The sequence below is a fragment of the Monodelphis domestica genome, chromosome 6, assembly GCF_027887165.1.
Source record: "Monodelphis domestica isolate mMonDom1 chromosome 6, mMonDom1.pri, whole genome shotgun sequence".
In the NCBI taxonomy this organism is placed as follows: Eukaryota; Metazoa; Chordata; class Mammalia; order Didelphimorphia; family Didelphidae; genus Monodelphis; species Monodelphis domestica.
Window position 1 is genome coordinate 284,688,266 of NC_077232.1, and position 27,361 is coordinate 284,715,626.

Consider the following 27,361-nt stretch of genomic DNA (forward strand, 5'->3'; position numbering starts at 1 on the left):
TTTTTATGACTGAACTGATTACAAGATTCTTACTATAAAGGTGTTATATTGTTAAAGGTATTGATAGGACAAAAATAAGAAAAAATGAAAAGAAAATCATTTATTCTTCAGTCTCAGAAGTTTGCCTTTCTCTCTCATTTAGTCTTTTTCTAACCTGTTACCTTTAGCAAGTTCATTCACTCTCTTGAAATCCTTTACCTTCCTTGATGCCTTATTCTATACATTCCCAATATGGCAGTCAGAAAATAGTACTACAACTCTATTCTGATGCAGTACAATGATCATCTTCCTAATCATGGACACAAAGGCTAATATTGCATTAGTATTTGTTTGGGTTCTTTCATTTCTTTTGCATTTAAAAATAATTTAATGAACATTTCTTAAGCAGCTATTTGGTCTTGGGGCTGAGTCTTTATGTAAACTAGAGATTCTATGAGGGTTAGGTAAGAATGAACTGAAAAGAGAGTAGATTGTGCCAAACCACTGATATAAAGTTGAAATATTAAATTGGAATATAGAAAACATAGAAAAGGGTAATGTGAGGTGAATCAAGAAAATCATCTGCTAGTAATAATTTACACTAGAAGTCATAGGAAATTATTATAGATTACTGAGCATCAGAATGACATAATTTAGAAATATTATGTAATGGAATGGGGACAAAGAGATAAAGAAGAGGACTAGCAAGATGCTGTGGAGATTGTTATGGAGACTTAGGAGAGGCGAAGTCAGGATGGTTGAGTAGAGGCACAGAAAGTTCAAAGGTCTCTGAGAATCCTCTTAACCGATCTTAAAATAATACTTTAAAACAAATTCTGTACCCCAAAGAGATAGTAAGTGAAAAGACTTGTACAAAAATATTTTAGCTGTGCTTTTTGTGGTAGCAAAAAAAAAATTGGAAAATGAGGGGATGCCGTTCAATTGGGGAATGGCTGAACAAATTGTGGTATATGTTGGTGATGGAATACTATAGTGCTCAAAGGAATAATAAAGTGGAGGAATTCCATGGAGACTGGAACAACCTCCAGGAAGTGATGCAGAGTGAAAGGAGCAGAACCAGGAGAACATTGTATACAGAGACTGATATACTGTGGTACAATCAAACATAATGAGCTTCTCTACAAATTTGAGTCCTTCAATTTTTGGAAATCTGGGTGGAATGCTTTTTCTTCTGGCACATTTAGTCAACCTCTTCAATGGTAGGTCCAGAAGAGGTACCTCCAGATGGGGTTGCTCCACCTCCTGGGAACCCACCAGGCATGCCCCCTGTCATGCCTCCTGCACTTGGGTACAGCTTGGTGATGATGGGGTTGCAGACTTTTTCCAATTCTTTCTGCTGATGCTCAAATTCCTCCTTTTCAGCACTCTGGTTCTTATCCAGCCAGTTGAATATTTCCTTGCATTTGTCAAGGATCTTCTGTTTGTCATCATCACCAATTTTGCCTTGCAGTTTCTCATCCTCAACAGTTGCCTTCATGTTGAAAGCATAAGACTCAAGAGAATTCTTGGAAGACACCTTATCTCTCTGCTTCTCATCTTCAGCCTTGTACTTTTCAGCCTCCTGGACCATGCGCTCAATGTCTTCTTTGCTCAGATGACCTTTGTCATTGGTGATGGTGATCTTGTTCAATTCAGAGGAACTTGTGAGAAAGAATGCTGTCCACATCAAGAGAAAGAACCATGGAAATGGAAATGCATTAGAAAAATATATGTATAAATCATGTAATGTGATAGGGGTATGATTGGGATTTTGATGTTAAAGGATCAAGCCAATGTAGCTATGAAAAACACGGAAACATGTTTTGAACAATGAGATATGTATAATCCAGTGGAATTGCTTATCAGCTCTGGGAAGGGGAAAGGAAGAGGGGAGGGGGGAAATCATGAATCATGGAACCATGGAAAAATATTTTTAAAAAAAGGGAAAAATAAAATAAAATAAATGCTGGAGTGACAGAAGCATCAGGGGATGTGGTAAAGTAATTTTGTTTGCAGAAAATAGTTGGAAAGGTAGGCAGAAAGAACCTGTTTCACTCAACTGAGAGAAGTGCAGTCAGCAGCAAGGCTTCATCAATGAGCCAACAAGACTCCAAATCTCACTAATACCACTCAAGGTTGTGAAGGTAGGTCCAAGTCATCATTGGGACCCCAAGATCATTCCTAGGCCAGTACCAGAGCACCCCAATACCCACACCTTGAAGTTACAAGTACAAGCATAAGTCCATAGTGAGATCCACAAGCCCCAGGGAAGGGTAGCCCACAACATTGTATCTGGCTGACAGAAGTCAAGGGGAAGGCCAGAGCCCCTGTCCAAAGCTGCAGTGAGATCCCAAGTCCCAGCACAGGGAAGTCCACAGTGTACTTGGCTTTTATAACCCCAGAGTTAGGCCTAGAGGCCCTGCTCAAGCATGAGGTGAACACTTAAGCCCTAGTACAATGCAGTTCACAGTGCTGAATCCTGCAAGCCATCAGCAGGCAGGGGGAGAGACAATCAGCAGTGAGAGGTGCTTATTCATCTCTAAAAAGGATGATTTGAATCTTATAATTTTAGATTTGTATGTTGAAAAATGTTAATTAAATGTAATTAGGAAAATAAAATAATTTTTAAAATAAATAAATGAAAAGAGAATTGCCAATTGAATTAATAGTAGCTGAAAAAGAGGGAAGAGCCAGATTTCATACTGAGGATGCAAAGAGGGATAACTGAAAGAAATGTAACACCTTCACTGAAAATAAAGTCATGAAAAATAAAGAATTGTAGATTAATTTAGGCTTAGAAAGAGAATTATTTCCATTTCAGACATGTTGATTTCAAAATGAGAACAGACTCATCAGATAGAAATATTTAGTAAGAGATACCCTAGATAAGCATAGAATGGAGATGTTTATTCCAAACTCTGTACACCCCTAGAAGAAAGAAATTCGTGATTGAGAAGTCCCAGACTACAGGATTTACTGAAAAAAAAAAAACTATGGTGCATAAATGGAATTAAACATTAATGTTCAACAAGAGGAGAATTTTAGGAATGAGTAGAAAATTAGAAAGATGTGCATGTACTGTTACAGAATAAGTTGAAAACAATGCAGCAATATACAAAACTGCTATATCACTTTAAGTAAAAAAAATCTCTTAAAGAAAGTCAAATAACAAGCAATGGGAAAATAAAAGTTGGAATTTTAGAAGACATTAGGAAACATACCTCTATCCTCACAGCAGAGATATGGAAAAATACTCAGATAAAAAACTGTATTGTATACATTATCAAGAAAGTCTCTGTGTTTTTCTATATTGTGACAGTTAAAAGAGTGGTTGCCATAAACTGTGACCATGAAAATATGGTTTCAAGACAGTGTCGTGAGTTAAATCAAAAATAAGTGGTCGCCATGGGAAAATTTCCAAATATGAAATAATCCAAGTCAGTTGGGTTTTATGGAGATTTTAATTAATATAAATGAAGGAATTAAAGAAAGGGAGAGAGAGAGAGGCAGAATAAATAGTAGGAAAGGGCCTAGGCCTTAGCTTTAAGAGAGACTAGTCAGTCCTTAATCACTCACCACAAGATTTTGTCCCAGGAAAAAATTCTAGTGTTCAGAGAGACCCTCCAGTTCAGCTCCTGAGCTCAACTAAGTTCAGCCACCGAGAGACTCCAATTCAGATTCCTAAGCTGAACTATTCTGAACTCTTTTGAACTGGTTCAGACAGCTCCTTTTTAAAGAGAATTTTCTCCTATGTCACCTGCCCTAAATTTTCACATCTACCAATCACAGTAGATGTTTTCCAAAGGACTGACCATTCTTAATTCACATCTTGTTATCACCTTCTTAATTCACATCTTGTTATCACCTTCTCTGGGTAGACTAAAACTTCTGAGTATTTCACACCTCTTTACTAAGGTTGTCCCTTGCAAGTTGCCTGACCTTTTAGTGATTAATTTGACCTTCATAGGTACTTAACACCCTTTTGTATTATGTCTAAAAATAGACCTAGTTTAAGGGCTTTTGGCCTCACTAAAAGTATGAGTTAAGTACCTTCATTGTTCACTAAGGAGGTTTACAACTTTATCTTCCCCTAAAGTATGCCTAAGTATGGGTGGAGTAATTTTAAAGTTCCCAATATATTCCTGATCAAGTACCTCCACTGTTTAAATGGGAATAGCCTTAACCAAATGTTTTAAGGTAGAGTTTGAGCAGTTTTAAGATTCACAATATGAAATGCAAGGATTCCATATGAAAGGCAGAGCATGTGTGAGAAATGGAGTTGATGTAAAGAGAAAATGAACAAACAGAATTTATTTTTAAAAAGAGATCAAAGAAGTGAGTGGCAGATGAAGAGGAAACAAGTGTGGGATAACTCTAAGTGTTTGAATGTAAAAGGGAGAAAATACAGCTTAATGGAAAGTGAGGAATATGTTGAGATTGTTGCTTGTTTTTGTTGCCATTGTTGTTTTCCTATTTTAAAAGTGTTAGAGGCATGGTACCATTAGTATAAGTTCCAAAGAAAGATCCAGTTTGTGAGAAGAATAAAAATTAGGACAAAGAAGGAAATGATTAAGTTTTGAAAACTCCTGTAAGGGATGGAAGTGTGTGGGAAGGAGAAGAGGATAAGATATGCTATAATAAAGGAATTGTCCAAAGCAAAATAGAGTGTAAGATATTGATCTAAACCTCATTTTTGCCATACTGTTTTTTTAAATTTTTCCAGGAGATTTTGTCAAATATAAAGCTGTGATCTTTGAGTTTATCAAAAACTATATTGTTGAAGTATTTTATTTTACTTCTTTGAGCTCTTCCAAGAACTTTATTCAGGCATTTGACCAATTCACATTTTCTTTGAGACTTTAGATATTTTAGTTTTGACTGTTGTCTTCTAATGAGTTTGTATTTTGATCCTCCCTGTCACCACAATAACTTTAGATAGTCATGTTCTTTTTCTATTGTATTATTTGCTCATGTTTCTAGTCTATTTCTTGATTTTTATCTTCATGTTAAAGTTTGGATCTTTTTCAGGTTAGATGGAACATTGTCCCATGCTTCTTTTGTTTTTAATGCAGCTTTTTTCAGAGTTAGGGATCCATAAATTTTCAGTTGTTTCATGGTAGTATGATCTAAGGAAAGGCATATTTACAACTCTCCTGGCCCAGGTTCTGACATATGAGCTAACAGAAGCTCTCAGGAACTGTGACCAAGATCCCTGCTCCTCTTAAGCCACAACCTCTTTTGTACTTGTGCTATTTCTCACTCTGGAACTGCAGTCCAGGATTGAAACCCAGAACAATGTATGGCCAAAACAAAAGAGTCCTGTACCCAGTGGTGCAATGGGACCCCTATAATCTCCTTCTGCCTTCTGACCAGTTATTCCAATCTCTTAACATATATAGTATAAGAACACAAGGAACCTCTGTGTATGATTCAGTTGTGCTCAGAGCTTGCTTCTGTCTCTCTGAGGAGCAGTCCGCTACTTACTTGCCAGTGTATGCTCCACTCTCTTCTTGGTAGGATGAACTTTCTAGGTTGCATTAGACAGGATACTTGTTTCACCTCAACATTTTCTGTCTTCTGCTATTCCAGAATTCATTTAGAAGCATTATTTTACTATTGTTTGAAGGGAAATGTGAAAGATCTCAAGCAAGATTCTGTCTCTTCTCCCCCATTTTGGTTCCACCAACCAGAAGTTGCAGTTCTCTAAAGAAAGTTACTTCCTTGAAAGAAAGCATTGTTTCATTTTTGTATTTTTATTATTTCATTTTATCACTGAACCCAACTCTGGCACTGAATAGCCCATGACAAAAAATTTAATATTTTTTGATAATTGTTTGGTCATAAAAGTCTTCCTGTATATATATGAATTTCTAAACCATCATTTCTAATGGCACATCATTATCTCTAATTGATGAATAACTATTTCTTTCCAAATATTTCTTTTTTTGGTTTCATGTAGGTTGCATTCATTTGTGTGTGTTTTGTGTGTGTGTGTGTGTGTGTGTGTGTGTGTGTGTGTGTATGCATGAGGGAGAGAATGAAAGAGAGAAAGAGAGTCTATAACTACTTTGTTTATAAAATATTTTGAGATATCTGGGAATTTCCTTTTTGCCATTCATATCCTAGGAACAGTAAAATTATTGGATCAAATAGTTATAGATTAAAAATATACTAAGACTTCAGGGACACCCTGCATAATATTGCAGTGAAATCTATACCAAAATTCAAAATCATTATTCAGAAGGATTTGGGAAATTCACAACTCTATCACCAATTAATTTATAAGCCTGCTTTTTCATAGCCTTTCCAACATTACTCTTGACTTTTGATAATTTGTGCTCAGATGAAACCTCAGAATTGTCTCCTTTTGTGTTTCCTTACTAGTAGTGATTTGAAGGGTTTTTTTTTTCTTTCATATTTTTATAGTTTGCCATGCTTCTTGCATGGCATTACTATCAAGGAAATGCACATAATAAAAAGAGTCCTAAATCCATAATGGGAAAACTTGGGTTCTAATCCTTCCCCAGAAGCTTAGTACCTGTTTCAGACTGAGCAAGTCCTTCATCTGTAAAATGAGTGGGCTAGACTATCTGATATAGGAGATCCTTTCTAGTTCTATGAAATATTCCTGAGACTTTAGCTGTTGGGGCCCTGTTGTTTTGATTGGTGATTGACTCAGTCTCCTAGTACATCCATGCTTCACTCAACCACCATTCATTTTCTCACTAAGCTCCATGATGTTGCATCTCCATCACCACCCCCTTTTCCAAGTTTAGAGCTATCAGAGTTATTTTTATTTGCATTTTTCATTAATAATGATTTGGAACATTTTTATATGATTAAAGATAGTTTTAATTTCTTCATCTGAGAATTGCCTGTTCATGTTGTTCGACCATTTGCCAAATGGGGAATGGTTTGTATTCTTATAAATTTGGCTCAGAAGGGCAGTGAATTCTAACAAAAAGAGATGCTGAAAAATATTTTCTATCAGAAAGGAATAAGATAAGTAGTTAAATATTCTCTTGTCTTTATTACATAATCTTTTATTAAAGACAATTAATATATTTATATATATTTCTCTTCCTTTTTCTTACGTGGATATATTGATAAATATCTTATAGAAGTTGTCTTGTAAATATAATTTTGAAATACCTATGAAACAATCTTAATATGGAATATGGTTCAGCATCTAAATGTTTCAACAGTGGGAAATTATGTGTGGTTCCTATATGAGTCAATGTACTCACCACCATTCCTTCTGTGGTCACTGAGAGGAATATTGTAATCAAGGATGTTTTGAGTGCACATCACCCATTTCAAGGAGGACATTACGTGTCTAGATTTGAATTGAAGATCTCCTCCATTGCCTTTCCCAAATGTGACTGCTACTATAAAGCAGCAGCAGTATTTCAAACTACATATGACTTCAAATCTCAAAGAGGTTTGCCATTATTCCTGCAAAAGTGATTTTTAGGTACTATGGGATAGAAAGGCATATATGAATACAAGAAACTATTTCACCTCAATGTCTAAACACCTCAGAAAACAGAGCTGCTTTTATTTAATATAGATATTTTAATTTATTCTATAAACTCCTTGTTTGTATAATTTGCTCCTTCATGTGTTAACAAATGGCGAGTCATTATTCTGTGCATGATTCATATATATGACTTGCATTTTACATACAAACCAAGTATAATTACAATTGTCCATGAATATAAAATACAGGCAAAAAAAATCCTCTTTGGAACAAATTTTTTTTTGCTCTAACCTTCTTCATTTACCAAATTGAGCTAGATAATTTCCCAAAACTCTATTTCATATTATAGGCATGGCCTTAAGGATATAATTTTTGTAGGAAGATTCGTTACCAAAATTATGATGTATTATTTTAGAGAAGTACAAATCAATATTTTGTTTTATATCTAAAATATTTACTTAATATTAATGTGAGTTTACTAAAGATAACTCAAATTTCCTTGTTTTATATACTGTTATCAATCTCCCCAAAGTAATTTGCTAAATTTACAAAGCATTGAAACTAGGTGAAGTTGTGCAAAGAATATAATTTTATTAGTTTGCTCTCAAGAAAAATGGGTAAATTTCTATTAACAAATATCTTCCCAAACACTTAAAAAAACATATATTTAAGAATTTATAGGGCCAGATATAAAACCAAATTGATGTTTTTGAAGAAATAAAAGAAATCACTGTATTAATCATTGGACAATACAATCAAGTTTATATTTCATTCTAGTTTATCATGTTTTCATGTTTTATATCAGTATGAAGGTCAGGGTATATGTGGGGTCTGACTGAGAATATTGGGTGTGGGGCAGTTATAAATATGCTTTTTAAAAGGAATTATTCTATAATTATTTTGTGGATTATAAAATAGGAAAAGGGCTAGGCAAAAGAAAAGTCCTAAATGTATTATAAAGGAAATGATACAAAAAGGAGACACCTATACTATAGTAGAAATCAGAGTTAATAGAGGAAAACTATGAGTGTTTCACTGGTACCCACACAATGTTGAAATATATAATGGATGAGTACGGTTGTGAAGGGTTCTCCTTATGAACAATGTTGACAGAAACCTTTCAGGGTAAGATTATTGGCAGAGATGGATTATAATCAAGATAATTAAAAGGTTAGGTTACTGATGGGAAAATGGAAAGTCTAATAATCTATGGAACCTAAATATTCAAGGCTTTTCTTCAGAAAATAAGAGTTAGGAGGGTAAGAAGGTAGTGTAACAAATGCCTTTTAGTTTTCAAAGAAGATCAATGACATCATGACGTCTTCCATGGTGTGTATTAGATTTTAGTGAGGTGATTTGAATTTAAGTGAGGCAGCATGACAAAAAGTCATCAGACTCACTCTCTTTTTATACTCACTGAAGTCCAGTGTCCAGCAAAAAACGAAGTTGATCAGATTTGGTCTGGAATGCAGTAGATGCTCTTGGCATCCATCTTCAACCTCTCTCCAAGCTCCAAGCATTCCACAGCACTTGGTCATCCACCTTCATGGCCTAAAAATAAAGGTTTGTATCTTCTCTTTCTACTGTGGGAAGTGTTCACATGTTTGAGGGTGACATCCCCCCAATTCATTGCTTGGGTTGAGGCCAATCAGTTATCTTCAAACTGGTTTAGACCATCTGCCAATGGTTTTATTTTGGCATGGCTGTTGTAAATGGTAGATGTAAATGGAGGCACATGTGAGAATTGAGTGACAGAAACCAGAGATTAATGAGCATCCCTGAAAAGTCTTCATCAGGCCCTCACGATAGAGGTTGTTGCCCTCCTTGACTACCCAATAACCCCCCAAAGTTGAAGGTGAGGTTCTTCTCTGTCACTCTTCATCTCAAAGTATTGCCACCACAAGAACGTTCATGGGGCATGCTCTCCTGGTTCACTTTCTTAGGTCTAAAGTGACTTGATATTATATAGATAATCTGTAGAGTGTGACCAGATTTCCTCAGCCAACTCACTTTTTTCTACACTTAGTCAAATGTCTTGGATTAATGGATGGAGACATATTCTAACCATGGCATTATATCTCTTACTTTAAATTGGATAGAGTAATTGATCTAACAGTTCTTTGCCCTGCTCTCAATCTCCTACACACACACACACACACACACACACACACACACACACACATTTGTACTAGGTAACTAGTTAGTACAATATTAAAATACTTCATCTGAAGTGTAAATCTTGAAATCTCTCAGACTTGTGAATGTTAAAAATTTCCCCATCAGGGAATTATTAATTGGAACAAATTCCCTACTGAAAAACATTCCCCATTTTGATGTGAGAACTTGCCAGGATCAGAAATGGGAGGACCTCTACTCCAACCTTACTTAAGACTGCTTTAGGGAAAAAAAAAACTCCTTGCTAAACAAAGAAAGTACTTGGATCCATGCTTATGGTGAGGCAAGGAGTTCTTTGAGCCAGGCCTTTTTTTAGAATTGATACAATGGGATGCTAGGTACCTAAAAGGGTCAGGCAAGTTTTCTCTTGATGAGATTAGTTGACTCAGCTGTGTTTTCTCTCCTTCAGACTTACTGAGGATCTTGGTCGACACAGCAGCATTTTCACTGATTCAGACTTACTGAGGAGATTGGTCGACTTAGCAGGAATTCAGATGGGCAGTCCTTTGGAAAGCGTCTACAGTGATTGGTAGATGTAGGGACTTAGGGGAGGTGACATGGTAGAAAAACCCCTGTATAAGAAAAAGCAGAATCTCTTGAGGATATATCCTTTTGGAGGAATTCCTTTTGGAGGATCTCTGATAAGGACTGCTTGGGAAGAATCTCTTGAGAGAGGCTCTGGAGAAGGGAAGCTCTTGGAGGACAATCTCTAAGGAGGTCTCCCTGGAGCTCCTCTAAGGGGACTCTGTCCCTCTGGAGGCTCTGGAGAGAGGCCCTTTGGAACAGTCTCTGGCTGGAAGGCTCTCTGGTGAAGTCAGCTGAGATGGAGCTGGCCTGGTGTCACTAGAATCCTTGTTTAGTCAGAGCTTGTGGTGAGTGTTAAAAAAAACTGACTGATTTCTCTCTCTCTCTTTTTTTTTTAACCCTTACCTTCCCTCTTGGAGTCAATACTGTGTATTGGCTCCAAGGCAGAAGAGTGGTAAGGGCTAGGCAATGGGGGTCAAGTGACGTGCCCAGGGTCACACAACTGGGAAGTGTCTGAGGTCAGATTTGAACCTAGGACCTCCCGTCTCTAGGCCTAGCTCTCAACACACTGAGCTACCCAGCTGCCCCCTGATTTCTCTCTTAAGACTCAGGTCTAGGCCATATTGGCTTGAGGCCCTTCATACTTATTCCTTTCTTACTCTCTCTCTCTCTTTCTTTGATTACTCATTGTATTGTTAATTAAAATCTCTATAAAACCCAATTGACTTGGGTATTTGAATAATTGGGAATATTTCCCTGGCGACCACCTTATATTTGATTTAAAAACCAAGACACTGTAGTGAAACATATTTCTGCGGTCAAATTTACTCACCCTCTCTTATATCTATCACAATTTATATCTTCCACTATTTTAATCACTACAGTTTAAGACCTCAACCATTTTAAATCTCACAAAAGTCAGGCAGACTTCAGTTCAAATCTTGCCTCACACATATATTAGTTGTGGGATCCTGGGAATATAATTTATAATTTAACTTCTGTCTACCTCGGGTTCCTCATCTATAAAATGGGAATAATACTGGCATCTACTTCCCAGGGTTGTTGTGAGTTTCTAGTGAAATATTTTAATGCTTTGTAAAACTTAAATTACTATATAAATGTGAGCAACTTGCAACTTGTAAAGCACTGAATAGCCCAATATTTTGATGTTTAAAAACAAGTTTCTCAATATTCAAAACACGAGTGATTGCCATCAGAGTAATTTACTCAAGACTAGAAGAATAATGTCATAGTGGAATCTGTGTGAAAGCACAGGTCCTCCAGTGAGTGATATTTCCAGAGGACTAAATAGGATGGTGGGGAAGTAAAAAAGAGATCATTGTAAATGCACCATGACTTCTCTCAGGGCAAAGCTCCAAGGAAACTATGCATCTTTTGACAAGAGGAGGCTTCCTAAGAATCTCTATACTCAGAGATAGGGAGTAATGATGAATAAAGGCTAAAACTCAGACTGAAACTTACTAACATACTTTTTTTTGAGAACTATGAGCCTGAAACCATGGTAACTTCCTTGGGAACACTCTACATTCCATATAAAATTGTTCACTTTGAGAGCACAATGATAAAGTGGGGAATGACATGTCCCAGTTGTGTTTCCTCATTATTACAACTCCAAAAGTTCAGTAATAAGAAATATATTCTGATGACACATGGAATTCCTTGTTGGTTATTAAAAAAGTCACAGCCAAAATTAGAAACCAACAATTTATAAATTCTTTTTGTGTTTATATTTTCATTCTCAAAAGCAAAGTATTAAGTGTGACTTAGATATATGAAATGAACATTGTTATTCACCAATCAACCAAGTATTTTTCCATTAATGATGATGATGATAGTATTTGTCTAGCATTTTAAAAGCTCACAAGGCATTTTATAAATATTTTAATTCTAGCCTAACAGCAACCCTGGGAAGTAGGTGCAATTATTTCCATTTTACGTTTGGCATAATTACAAATGACAGATTAAACAGTTTACCTAGAATCACAAATATAATAAATATCTAAGACAGCATTTGAATTCAAGTCTTTCTAAGAGTCCATCACATTTATTTAAATGAATAATAGTTTTACAATAATTATAACTATAAAATCAGAAATATATTCCTATGGAAAACAATTGGATTCTGCACTTTTTGAACAATATTTGTAACTTCACTACTACTGAAAAATCCCTAATGAGGATATTCCTTCTACTAGTGTCTCACCACATGTGCTCAGAAACTTAAAGTTTCGTGGAGTTACAAGGGCTAAGTGACTTGCTCATGATTATATGACTTGTATGTAATAGAGGTGGAACTTGAATCCAAGTGTTTCTGCTTCCAACACTGCCTTTCTAATACTATATCACACTATCTCTCTGTAAATAAATTATACTTTAAAATTCAAGAATTTTTTTAAAAAAACCCAATATTTTTAAAGCAACATTCCAGGCATATTGCCTGTTTTTGTAACAGCTTTAGTTTATAAATGAGAAGCAAAGCCAGCACTATCTCTCAAAATGTAAGGGTAGTTATCATCAGTCCTATGTACAAAGTCCTCACTCTTCTCACTTAGAAATATCAACATCCATTCATTGTTTGAAGTGGATCACTTATATCTTCCCTCAGAGCTGGGAGCTCTACATTCCCAGAAATAGACCAATATCATATGGTTATATTCAAACCCTCTCACAGGTACTTTCATTGATTGGAAGTAAATTCCCCTACTTCACTGCCCTAGTTTTTCATTGCCTATCCCAATGCTTTTTTCTTTTTTTTTTCTCTTTATGCAACTAACTACTCACAAAGTAATCCATCTGTAAAATATATGATATTTATACAGCTAGTCACTCCTAAGAATAGCATTTTAAGTTATTAGATATAGTCATTTGCTTAACAAAAAAAGACAAAAGAAAAAATCATAGATGATGATATATTATTATTAAAGCCCATGAATAGTTATCTATCACAATCTACATATAAACCTGGATCACACTGTCCTTCAGTATCTATTGTGAAGAATGGCTAAATACTTATAGGAACCTTGAAAGAAAGCCTCAGAGAGTAAATCCATATGTACCAATGAAACTACTTCTCTGCCCAATGCTTGGCTCTTGATCTTTTAAGCTAAGCAGATCCTCTTCTCTTTTCCATTGAACATAAAATTACAACCACATTCAAATCCAGTTTCCTAATCAGCAAAAAGGGCATGATAATACCTACTTCATAATGTTCTTATGAGGACAAAATTAATTAATGTAATTAAAAATGTTCAAACCTTAAAGCTCCTTATTGCTTACAATTATTATTTCCAATTCTATTATATTTGTAAATGTTGGTTTGAAACTATTTCATCCTGTTTTATCAGATACCTCAATGTGCTTCAACAAACCAAAGATTTTAGATTAAGCATAAAAAGTCTTAGAAAGTCAGTGAATGAACTGAAATGACAGCAAACGTAAAAAATCTATTCCATTAGGATGAATCTGGTCAAGCCTTGGAGGATATTTATTAATTATCAATTTAGTTAAGAAGGAAAAGGAATTCCAGGAAGTGGTGTCAGTTGCTTTCTATGACACCTCTGAGGAACAGAGTTGAAGTTAGTTGTAGCAGAGAAGGGATATTTTCAGCACATCTATTGACAAATCAGAGCAAAAGCATTAGTCTAGAAGAAACCTAAAGAAAAGGTAGATTCATTCCCTGACTTCCTTTTTTCAGTATCTGTCTATCCACAAATATCTAGGATTTCATTACCCAAATATTTTTGTGAACTGTTTATTTTTTCTTCAACTATAAAAAGGTAGTTGAACAGAGTCAAATCTTTGGCAAAATTTAAGAATTTTCCTAATTGGGTGCACAGTACAACTTTGAATGAACTCAAAATTTTTCATCTAAAATAAATCCCCTACAACTGTAGAGGAGAAAACCACATGTACCTTATATGTCATCCCACTGACTTTCAAGGCTTAAAATAGAAAAGGAGTGTACAAGGTATCATGTATTTATTCCACAGTACAAATTCCATCTAAAATCTATTACTTCAGACATCTTATAGAAGTAGTACATTTCAAAACAGAATTATTTTCCTACAATTTTTATGGATCAAAATATTTTTCTATTTCTTGGTCAATATCATATGTAATTTGACATTTAACAATATAAGTATCAATTTATATAATAATATTTTTCCACCCTTATAATCACTAAATTTCTTCCAATGAAAAGAGACAGTATGCTTTACACCATGGAAAAAAGTCAGTATAAAAAAAAATTGAAGCTGAAGCTTATCAAATAGTCAATGGTAAGATACATGGTTGACATGAGAAGCTGCAACCCATCACAAAGAGGAATTATGAAGGTGAAGTAGTGTCTTGGATGTCATCAGAGAAATAAATGACCAGGAAAAATAGTTAGGCTAGGAATATAGTGAGAGATAACTGATGAACAGCTCATATATTTCACTGATATTCAGTTGACATCTTAAGGTTGATATATGTGTGAGTATAGATAAGAATTACTCAGGAAAGGAATGTATGACTGGGTTGTGGTTTGAAATGCTGGAGGTAGTATAAAAATAGATGAAATTAAAGAATAATGAAGAATATTATAGCATTGGAGAGAAACAATGAATCTGATTTTTTAAATAGTTACAAAATTTCTAGAGATAGTGTCCTATAAAAGATTAATGAAGCCAAGATGCTATTTGATTCTGTTTTAAGATTCTATCTGATTAAACTTTATTTTTAATTTTTGAATTCATTTGGTTATTTCTCTGTTTGCTTTTTTGTTTGATTATTTTAGTACAGCAGGCAACCCAGCTATTGGATTGACATGAACATGGTAAACATTGGATGAGGAGCAACCAGAACCTCTAAATTATCAAACTGGAAAGACATATCATACATTATCTCTGTGATCCTAAAATATAGAATGCAATTAAATGAATTCTTTACTCACCTGCCTCTATACACATATACCATCTCTCAATCCTAGAATACATTGATCTCCATTTCTGCCATGTGTAGGTCTTCTCTTTCTTCAAAATTCATCAGGTGTTATCTGTGTGTCACCATAAAGAGACTTACTTCCCAAATGTTTTCCCTCCTTATTACTTGTAGAAACCTATCTATACTGACCTAAAGTAGTAAAACCTTAGAACACAAATATCAACAGTGATAATTCATTATCTTGCTAAACAGTCTTTTATTCCTTGAATATTAATCATTAGCTAAAGGTTTTTAACAATTATTAACTGTGATATTTCACAAAAAAAGAATCTCATGACTGGATGTGACAAGAATTTCCTCTAAAAGTATTCATGGCAAGCATTTGTTAAGGCTCTACCCAAAGATCACCTGTGATTGTGAACTTTCCAGGTAATCCATTCTAATTTTAGATACATTTATGTGGTATATTTCAGTAAAATAAGACTTGAGTGACAAAAATTAATTTTACTTGACAAGATGAAGAAGCCAATGGACTATAAAATCTATAGCCTTGCATTTGTAAACATTATTTTTAGATTAAAATGATTTCAAGTTGAAATTAAGGGAATTAAATTAAATTCAATTATTGATGGCAACTTTACTCTGGCTCAAAGTCCATTATTATTTGTGGGGAAATGAAACTAGTTTTATACACTATATCTTATCTTGGTCCCTATTACTTAAAATGAAGTTTCACTTTTTTATTCTAGTTCTCGAGAAACTAATTTAATAAATTAATAATATCCTTTAAGTAAAATAGTATAGTAAAGCTGGATAAGGTTTCAATTCTTAAGACAAGGATTTGTCGAAATTTTCTCTTTGTTCAGCATTGTTAGGTGATATGGAGATAGAATAATTTTATATTTAAATGCTTTACAAAATAAAATCTAACAGGTACTTTCCTTTTCTTCAAGAATATTCACAGAGACTTCCAGTCAAGATGGCGGCTTAGAGAAAGCTAAAGTTCAGACCTCCAGAAACCCTTCCTTACCGATCTCAAATTGAATGCTCCTAGGGCACCAAAATTCAAAACAAACAACAGAATAGACCACGGGAAACCTCCTCCTCATGGACCTGGACCTGGATCAAAAGGTACGGCCCCCCAAAAGCCAGAACCTGAGATCACTCGGATCTAAGGTGTAGGAAGAAGGAAGGTCCCAGGACCTATCCCCCCCAACCCAGAGCCCTGAATCTGAGGCAGCAGCAGGAACCTCAGAGCAGGCAAAAGGGCCCCAGGGCCGGCTATTCTGAAGGCCTCACCCTGAAAACAACCTGACCCAGACGTGGGGGCACCCAACACAGACAGCAGGGAAAGAGAGAGAGATGGGAGGGAGCCTGTAGCCCCCTGGCTGGATACTTTCATCTGAGTCTCAAGGAAGGTCCTTGCCTCAGGGCAGAATCACTCCAACCCAGGTGAAGTTAATCCAATCACCAGCCCTCTGAGCTCCAGGAAGTCACGGCCCCTCCCCCTCAGAGTGCAACCTGGGCTGACCAATAAAAGCAGTGAAACACCTTGTGGAGAGTGCCAAGTCAGGCTCAGAGTGTAGAAGTAAGGCAACAGAGAAGCATCTGGAGGGAACTGAGGAGAGCATTAACACCAAAACACCTAAACACCAGCAATTCCTGGCTTCCTGGGGAAGACAGACAATTTGCCTGGGGCTAAAGCCACTGAACACCAGACAGATCAAAGAGGAGCCAGCCCCCCTCAATCAGATAAAGATGGCAAACAGCACAGAAAAGCCTCAAAACAACAAGAAAAACAGGAAGAAGGACACATTTTATGGAGCAAAAATAAAAAATACAGAGATAGAAGAGGAAACACAAGCAAATGCTCCAAAACCTTCCAAAGGAAACGGAAACTCTCCACAAAATCAGGAAGAATTTGAATCAGGAATGATCAAAAAGATGGAAGCCTTGTGGCAGGAAAAGTGGAAATTAATGCAAAAGAATTTCACTCAACTACAAAACTGGTTTGACCAAACTGAAAAGGAAAACCAGGCTTTAAAGTTCAGAATTAGGCAACTGGAAGACAATGAGCAAGAATCAATAAAGCAAAGCCAAAAGATGAAAAAATTAGAAGATAACTTAAAATATCTCACTGACAAGGTGACAGACTTGGAAAATAGAGGAAGAAGAGATAATTTAAGGATAATTGGACTTCCAGAAAAGCCAGAAATAAACAGCAAACTCGACATCATAATACAAGGTATAATCAAAGAAAATTGCCCAGAGAGTCTAGAACAAGGGGGCAATACAGCCACTGACAGAGCTCACAGAACACACTCTACACTAAATCCCCAAAAGACAACTCCCAGGAATGTAATTACCAAATTCCAAAGCTTTCAAACAAAAGAAAAAAAATCCTACAAGAAGCCAGAAAAAGACAATTTAGATATAAAGGAATGAGAATCAGGGACACACAAGACCTTGCAAGTTCCACTCTGAATGATCGTAAGGCATGGAACATGAAGTTCAGAAAGGCAAGAGAGTTGTGTCTTCAAACAAGAATCAGCTATCCAGCAAAACTGACTATATACTTCTAAGGGAAAGTATGGGCATTCAACAAAATAGAAGATTTCCAAATTTTGCAAAGAAAAGACCAGAGCTCTGTGCAAAGTTCGATATCTAAAAACAAAGAGCATGGAATACCTGAAAAGGTAAATATGAAGGAAAGGGAAAAGGAGAAAATTGTTATCTTTTCTTTTATTCAAACTCTCATCTACAAGGACTACATTTATATCAATCTATATATATTAACATATAGAAAATGTAATATGTAAATAGGGGGAAAAGAAAAATCAAATAGAATAACCATTCTCAAAAAAAGATTCACACGGGAAGGGGAGGGGAAGAAAATTCCTATAAGAAGGAGAGGAAGAGAGTTTTTAATTAAACCTTACCCTCAGGGAAATCATCTCTGAGAGGGAAATTTCCATTGGGATCCATTGGGATCTTGAATTCTATCTTACCCAACAAGGGCAGGGAGAAGAGAAAACCAAGGGGGGTAGGAGGGGGAGGGAACACAAAAAGGGTGGGAAGGAGAGGAGGGAGGGGGGAATCTAAAAAGGAGGGCCTAGAAAGGGAAACATATCAAGGGAGGGGACAAGGGGGACTGATTTAAAGTAAACTACTGGATTAAAAGGTTAGAGCTAAAGAAGAAAGGTTAGAATTAGGGAAGGATATCAAAATGCCAAGTGACAATTATAACTTTGAAAGTGACTGGGATGAACTCACCCATAAAAAGTAGACGAATAGCAGAATGGGTTAGAATCTAAAACCCTATCATATGTTGTCTTCAAGAAACACACATGAGGTGGGTAGACAACCACAAGGTCAGAATTTAAAGGATGGAGTAAGACCTTCTGGGCCTCAACCGATAGAAAGAAGGCAGGAGTTGCAATCATGATATCTGATAAAGCCAAAGCAAAAATAGACCTGATTAAAAGGGATAGGAGAGGTAATTATATTTTGTTAAAAGGGACTTTAGATAATGAGGAAATATCACTAATCAACATGTATGCACCAAATAATATAGCACCCAAATTTCTAATGGAGAAACTAGGAGAATTGAAGGAAGAAATAGACAATAAAACCATACTAGTGGGAGACTTGAACCAACCATTATCAAATTTAGATAAATCAAATCAAAAAATAAATAAGAAAGAGGTAAAAGAAGTGAATGAAATCTTGGAAAAATTAGAGTTAATAGACATATGGAGAAAAATAAATAGGGACAAAAAGGAATACACCTTCTTCTCAGCACCACATGGCACATTCACAAAGATTGACCATACACTAGGTCACAGAAATATGGCATACAAATGCAGAAAAGCAGAAATAATGAATGCAGCCTTCTCAGATTACAAGGCAATAAAAATTATGATCAGTAACAGTACGTGGAAAACCAAATCAAAAATTAATTGGAAATTAAATAATATGATACTCCAAAATCGTTTAGTTAGAGAAGAAATCACAGAAACAATTAACAATTTCATCGAGGAAAAGGAAAATGGTGAGACATCCTTTCAAACTTTTTGGGATGCAGCCAAAGTAGTAATCATATGCCTTAGGGCATATATTAACAAATTAGGGAGGACAGAGATCAATGAATTGGAAATGCAACTAAAAAAACTCGAAAGTGAACAAATTAAAAACCCTAACAGAAAACCAAACTAGAGATCCTAAAAATTAAGGGAGAAATCAATAAAATAGAATGTGATAGAACTATTGATTTAATAAATAAGACTAGAAGCTGATACTTTGAAAAAACAAACAAAATAGACAAAGTCCTGGTCAATCTAATTAAAAAATGGAAAGAAGAAAAGCAAATTAACAGCATCAAAGACAAAAAGGGGGACATCACCTCTGAGGAACAGGAAATTAAGGCAATCATTAAAAATTACTTTGCCCAATTATATGGCAATAAATACACCAATTTAGGAGAAATGGATGAATATATACAAAAATACAAACTGCCTAGACTAACAGAAGAGGAAATAGAATTCTTAAATAATCCCATATCAGAAATTGAAATCCAACAAGCCATCAACGAACTTCCTAAGAAAAAATCCCCAGGGCCTAATGGATTCACCTGTGAATTCTATCAAACATTCAGAGAACAGTTAACCCCAATACTATACAAACTATTTGACATAATAAGCAAAGAGGGAGTTCTACCAAACTCCTTTTACGACACAAACATGGTACTGATTCCAAAACCAGGCAGGTCAAAAACAGAGAAAGAAAACTATAGACCAATCTCCCTAATGAATATAGATGCAAAAATCTTAAATAGGATACTAGCAAAAAGACTCCAGCAAGTGATCAGAAGGGTCATCCACGATGATCCAGTAGGATTTATACCAGGGATGCAGGGCTGGTTCAATATTAGGAAAACCATTCACATAATCGACCATATCAACAAGCAAACCAACAAAAATCAAATGATTATTTCAATAGACCCAGAAAAAGCCTTTGATAAAATACAACATCCATTCCTATTGAAAACACTAGAAAGCATAGGAATAGGATGGTTGTTTCTAAAAATAATAAACAGTATATATTTAAAACCATCAGCTAATATCATTTGCATTGGGGATAAACTAGATGCATTCCCAATAAGATCAGGAGTGAAACAAGGATGCTCATTATCACCTCTATTATTTGACATTGTACTAGAAACACTAACAGTAGCAATTAGAGAAGAAAAAGAAATTGAAGGCATCAAAATAGGCAAGGAGGAGACTAAGCTATCGCTCTTTGCAGATGACATGATGGTCTACTTAAAGAATCCTAGAGATTCAACCAAAAAGCTATTTGAAATAATCAACAACTTTAGCAAAGTTGCAGGATACAAAATAAACCCGCATAAGTCATCAGCATTTCTATACATCTCCAACCCAGCTCAGCAGCAAAAACTAGAAAGAGAAATCTCATTCAGAATCACCTTAGACAAAATAAAATACCTAGGAATCTATCTGTCGAGACAAACACAGGAACTATATGAACACAACTACAAAACACTCTCCACACAACTAAAACTAGACTTGAGCAATTGGAAAAACATTAACTGCTCATGGGTTGGACGAGCCAATATAGTAAAAATGACCATCCTACCCAAACTTATCTATCTATTTAGTGCCATACCCATGGAACTCCCAAAAAAATTTATTTACTGATTTAGAAAAAACCATAACAAAGTTCATTTGGAATAACAAAGGATCAAGGATTTCCAGGGAAATAATGAAAAAAAAAACACAAATGAGGGGGGGCTTGCAGTCCCTGACCTCAAACTATATTACAAAGCAGCAGTCATCAAAACAATTTGGTACTGGCTAAGAGACAGAAAGGAGGATCAGTGGAATAGACTGGGGGAAAGCGACCTCAGCAAGACAGTTTACGATAAACCCAAGGATCCCAGCTTTTGAGACAAAAATCCACTTTTCGATAAAAACTCCTGGGAAAATTGGAAGACAGTGTGGGAGAGACTAGGAATTGATCAACACCTCACACCCTACACCAAGATAAATTCAAAATGGGTGAATGACTTAAACATAAAGAAGGAAACCATAAGTAAATTGGGTAAACACAGAATAGTATACATGTCAGACCTTTGGGAGGGGAAAGACTTTAAAACCAAGCAAAACAGAAAGAATCACAAAATGTAAAATAAATAATTTCGACTACATCGAATTAAAAAGCTTTTGTACAAACAAAACCAGTGTAACTAAAATCAGAAGGGAAGCAAGAAATTGGGAAATAATTTTCATAGAAACCTCTGACAAAGGTTTAATTAATCAAATCTATAACGAGCTAAATCAATTGTTCAAAAAATCAAGCCATTCTCCAATTGATAAATGGGCAAAGGACATGGATAGGCAGTTTTTAGATAAAGAAATCAAAACTATTAATAAGCACATGAAGAAGTGTTCTAAATCTCTTATAATCAGAGAGAAGCAAATCAAAACAACTCTGAGGTATCACCTCACACCTAGCAGATTGGCTAACACGACAGCAGAGGAAAGCAGTGAATGCTGGAGGGGATGTGGCAAAATAGGGACATTAATTCATTGCTGGTGGAGTTGTGAATTGATCCAGCCATTCTGGAGGGCAATTTGGAACTCTGCCCAAAGGGTGATAAAAGACTGTCTGCCCTTTGATCCAGCCATAGCACTGCTGGGTTTATACCCCAAAGTGATAATGGGGAAAAAGACTTGTACAAGAATATTCATAGCTGCGCTCTTTGTGGTGGCTAAAAATTGGAAAACAAGGGGATGCCCATCAATTGGGGAATGGCTGAACACATTGTGGTATATGTTGGTGATGGAATACTATTGTGCTAAAAGGAATAATAAAGTGGAGGAATTCCAGGGAGACTGGAACGACCTCCAGGAATTGATGCAGAGTGAGAGGAGCAGAACCAGGAGAACATTGTACACAGAGACTAATACACTATGGTATAATCAAACGTAATGGACTTCTCCATTAGTGGCAGTGTAATGTCCCTGAACAATCTGCAGGGATCCAGGAGAAAAACACTATCCATAAACAGTGCACAAACTGTGGGAGTAGAAACACTGAGGAAAAGGAACTGCCTGACTACAGCTGTTGAAGGGACATGACAGAGGAGAGACTCTAATTGAACACTCTAATTCAAATACTAACAACATGGCAATGGGTTCGAATCAAGAACACATGTGATACCCAGTAGAATCACGTGTCGGCTATGGGCGGAGGGGGGAGGAAAAGAAAATGATCTTTGTCTCTAATGAATAATGCTTGGAAATGATCTAATAAAATATTATTTAAAAAAAGAATATTCACACTTCAGCATTGCACTGCTTCTACTTTTTATTTTTTATTTTATTTAATTTTTCATTTAGAATAATTTTCCAGTTACATGATTCATGATTCCCACCACACACCCACCCATACTCCTTCCTCCTGATTTTGACAAGCAGTTCCACTGGGTTATACATATCATTGTTCAAAACCTATTTTCATATTATTCATATCTGTAGTTGGTTGTTTGGTAGTAGTCTCTCGGTAACCAAGGATGACAATTGTCTTTGTGCGTTTTCGTCTATGGTATATAGGTGAGCGTGCACAAAGACACTTGTGCGTGAAGGAGATTTAAATGGAAAAGTCGATGCACAGAGACAGTCCCACTCTCTCGGCGTTGGAAGCCTGGGTCCAGTGGCATGAAAAGTCGTTACACCCGGAGACTTCCTCAGCTGCATTGGATGTCCGTGTTGTCCTTTGTGCTCCAACACGCCCTAAGCACTCCACAGTGCCTTGCTGCGGCGCCCTCTCAGCCGTTGAACCTTCTTATTGGTTTCTTCCGTCTGCTCAGCCGAAGCAGCCTTCACATGCTGGGTGAGCAAAGCCCTGGTTCATCGGGGGTCGACAACGACCCGATGGCTACCCTCACAACGTTTAGCCGGCCTGTCAAAGCCGTTTCCCAGGGTGTGGCCGCTGCCACATGCTAGCAGCTACTGGGAGCCACAAGTGAGAGCTGGGTGTCCGGTGGGGGTCAGAGGCTGGAGAGCTGCCCTAAGAGGGTACGACAAGCCCTCCATACCAGAGATACTACCCCTCCCTGACCACCCCATACACCCCATCTGTAGTAGTGTGATCCTTTAATATTAAAACCCCAGTCATATCCCTATCACATTATGTGTTTGATCACATATTTTTCTAATGCATTTCTAATTCCACAGTTCTTTCTCTGGATTTAGATAGTGTTCTTTCTCACAAGTTCCTCTGAATTGTCCTGGGTCATTTTGCAATGCTGCTAATAGAGAAGTCCATTACATTCAATTGTGCCATAATGTATTAGTTTTTGTGTACAAGGTTATCCTGGTTCTGCTCCTTTCACTCTGCACCAATTCCACGATGTCTTTCCAGCTCATTTGGAATTCCTCCATTTCATCATTCCTTTCAGCACAATAGTATTCCATCACCAACAGATACCACAATTTTTTCAGCCATTTCCTAATTGAAGGGTATCCCCTCATTTTCCAATTTTTTGCTACCACAGTATGGCTATGAATATTTTCTTACAGGTATTTTTCCTTACTATCTCTTTGGGGTACAAACTCAGCAATGGTATGGCTGGGTCAAAAGGTAGGCATTGTTTTAAAGCCCTTTGTGCATAGTTCCAAACTGGGCTCCAGAACAGTTAGACCAATTTGAACTCCACCATCAGTATCTGTCCCAATTTTGCCATGTCCTCTCCAACATTTATCAATTTCTTTTGCTGCCATATTGACCAGTCTGCTAGGTATAAGGTAGTAACTCAGAGTTCTTTTAGTTTGCATTTTTCTAATCAGGAGAGATTTATAACAGTTTTTCATATGTTTATTGATAGTTTTGACTTCATTGTGTGAAAACTGTCTATTCATGACCATTTGCCAATTGAGGAATGGCTTGATTTTTTGTAAATTTCACTTAGTTCCTCATATATTTTGAAAGTTAAACATTTTTTCAGAGTTGTTATAAAAATGTTCTCCTAGTTTGTTGCTTTCCTTCTAATTTTGGTAACATTAGTTTTGTTTATACAAAATCTTTTTAATTTTATATAGACAAAAACACTCATTTTACATTTTGTAATGTTCTATATCTCCTGCTTGGTCTTAAATTCTTTTCTTTCCCACAGATCTGACAGGTATACTATTCTATGTTCACCTAATTTATTTATGATTTCATTCTTTATATTTTCATATACCCATTTTGAATTTATCTTGGTATAGGACATAAGATGCTGCTCTAAACCTAATTTTTCCCATATTGTTTTCCAATTTCCCCAGCAGTTTTTTTTTCAAATAGTGAGTTCTTGTCCCAAAAGCTGGGGTCTTTGGTTTTATTGAACACTAGCTTACTGAGGCTATTTACTTTAATAGAATCAATAGAATAACAACTTATTCTATTGATCCACCTTTCTGTCTCTTAGCCAGTGCCATATTGTTTTGATGACCACTGCTTTATACTATAGCTTGAGATCTGGTGCTGCTAGGCCCCCATCCTTCACATTTTTTTCAGTGTTTCCCTTGATGTTCTTGATCTTTTGTTCTTCCAGATGAACTTTGTTATTTTTTTTCTAATTCTATAAAAAAGACTTTTGGCAGTTTGATATGTATAGCTCTGAATAAGTAGATTAATTTGGGTAGGATTATAATTTTTATGATATTAACTCATCCTACCCATGAGCAATTAATGTTCTTTCCAATTGTTTAGATCTAGTTTTAATTGTGTGAAAAGTGTTTTGTAGTTCTGTTCATATAATTCCCATGTTTGTCTTGGCAGATAGATTCCTAAATATTTTATATTGTCTACAGTGATTTTATTTTATTTTATTTTATTTTATTTTATTTTATTTTATTTTATTTTATTTTTAAACCCTTACCTTCCATCTTAGAATCAATACTGGTTATTGGTTCTAAGGCAGAAGAGTGGTAAGGGCTAGGCAATGGAGGTTAAGTGACTTGCCCAGGGTAACAGCTAGAGTATCTAAGGCCAGAATTAAACTCAGAACCTCCCATCTCTGGGCCTGACTCTCAATCCACTGAGCTACCCAGCTTTCCCCCACAGTGATTTTAAAAGGATTTTCTCTTTCTAACTACTGCTGCTAAGTGGTGTGGAAATACATAAAAATACTGATGATTTATGTGAGTTTTTCTTGTACCTGCTGATGTTAATTAATTCTATTGATCCTATAGTGAATTTTCTGGGTTTTTTTTTAACTATACCTTCATATCACCTGCAAGAAGAAATAGCTTAGTTTCCTCATTGCCTATTTTAATCCCTTCAATTTCTTTTTCTTCTCTAATTGCTATCATTAGAGTTTCTAGAACAATATTAAATAATAGAGGTGATAATGGGCATCCTTACATCATTCCTGATCTCATTGGTAAGTCATCTAACTAGTGCCCATTGTAGATGATATTTGCTGATGGTTTTAAATATATGCTATTCATTATTTTGAGGAATTGCCCTTCCATTCCTATACTTTCTAGTGTTTTCAATAGTAATAGATGTATTTTATCAAAGGCTTTTACTGCATCTATTGAGATAATCATGTGATTTCCATTGGTTTTGTTTTTGATATGGTCAATTATATGGATGGTTTTCCTAATGTTAAATCATCCTTCCATTCCTGGTTTAAATCCCACCTGGTTATAATGAGTAATCCTCATGATCACTTGCTGGAGCCTTTTTGCTAGTAATCTATTTAAGATTTTAGCATCTTTGTTCATTAAGGAGATTGGTTTGTAGTTTTCTTTCTCTGTTTTTGGTCTGCCTGGCTTTCAAATCAATGCTATATTTGGGTCACAAAAGGAGTTTGGTAAAACTTTTTTTACTTATTTGTCAAATAGTTTGTATAATATTGGGATTAGTTGTTCTTTAAATGTTTGATATAATTAAATTTTTATAAATATTCATCCATTTCACCTAGATTGTCATATTTATTACCATATAATTGAGCAAAGCAGTTCTTAATAATTTAATTTTCTCTTCATTAGACTTGAGATCACCCTATTCATCACTGATACTGTTAATTTGATCCTATTCTTTCTTTTTTATTATATTAACTTGTACTTTGTCAATTTTATTTGTTTTTTTTTTCAAAGTACTAAAGTCTTTTTTATTAGTTCAATAGTTCTTTACTTTCAATTTGATTAATTTTTTCCTTAATTTTTTAGAATTTCCAATTTAGTTTTAATCTGGGGATTTTTAATTTGTTCTTTTTTTAAAAAAATTTTAAGTCGCAAGCCCAAGCCCATTTCATTGATCTCTTCCCTCTAGATTTTAATGGCATTGGCACTCAGTGATATAAATTTTCCCATGTATTGATTTGGATGTATCCCATAGGTTTTGGTATTGATGTATCCTCATTGTCATTCTCTTTAATGAAATATATAATTGAAGGATTAGATTATTTAGTTCCCAATTAACTTTACATTTGACTTTCCATGGACCCTTGTTAATGATAATTTTTGTCACATTTTGATCTCAAAAAGTATCACTTATTATTTCTGCTTTTCTGCATGTTTGTCATATTTCTATGCCTTAGTACATGGTCAATCTTTGTATATGTACCATGTACTGTTGAGAAGAAGGTATATTCCTTTTTATCTCTGTTAAATTCTCTCCAGATATCTATTAACTCTAATTTTTATTACATTTAATTTACTTCCCTTACTTTTTTTCTTATTTATTTTTGGTTCAATTTATCTAATTCTGAAAGGGGAAAGATGAAATCCCCAACTAGTATGGTCTTAATATATATTTCCTCCTTGAGTTCCTTCGGTTTTTCCTTTAGAAATCTAGATGCCATACGATTGGGTGCATAAATGTTAAGTATTGATATTATATCATTGTTTATAGTACTTTTTAACGTAATGTTTCTTCCTTATCTCTGTTAATCAGATCAATTTCTACTTTGGTTTTGTCTGATATAATGATTGCTATTACTGATTTTTTTTTTTACTTTAGATAATGCGTAATAAATTCTGCTCCAGTCTTTAACCTTGAATCAGTGTATGTTACCCTGCCTTAAATGTGTTTCTTTTAAACAAAATATAGTAGGGTTTTGGTTTTTAATCCATTTTGCTGTTCACTTCTGTTTAATGGGTATTCATTGCATTTACTTTTAGTGTTATGATTATTAATTGTGTCTTTTCATCCATAGTGTTATCCTCTTTAGATCTTGCTCTATTC

The 27,361-nt window shown here is 35.4% G+C and overlaps 1 protein-coding gene and 1 long non-coding RNA gene across 2 annotated transcripts in view; both read right to left on the bottom strand.

Moving 5' to 3' along the window:
• Window positions 1-1,165: 1,165 nt before the first annotated feature.
• LOC130455242 (heat shock cognate 71 kDa protein-like) lies at window positions 1,166-8,947 on the bottom strand. Its single transcript, XM_056803828.1, has 2 exons — window positions 8,877-8,947; window positions 1,166-1,640 (listed from the first exon to the last, which is right to left on the bottom strand). Exons 1-2 carry the CDS (start codon window positions 8,945-8,947, stop codon window positions 1,181-1,183), a joined length of 531 nt encoding a protein of 176 aa, XP_056659806.1. The 3' UTR covers window positions 1,166-1,180.
• A 6,167-nt stretch (window positions 8,948-15,114) lies between these two features.
• The window catches only part of LOC103097257 (uncharacterized), a 64,289-nt gene continuing 52,042 nt past the window's right edge, over window positions 15,115-27,361 (bottom strand). Inside the window, exon 3 of the long non-coding RNA XR_008913031.1 lies at window positions 15,115-15,215. This is a non-coding gene — a long non-coding RNA (uncharacterized LOC103097257). The remainder of the gene's footprint in view (window positions 15,216-27,361) is intronic.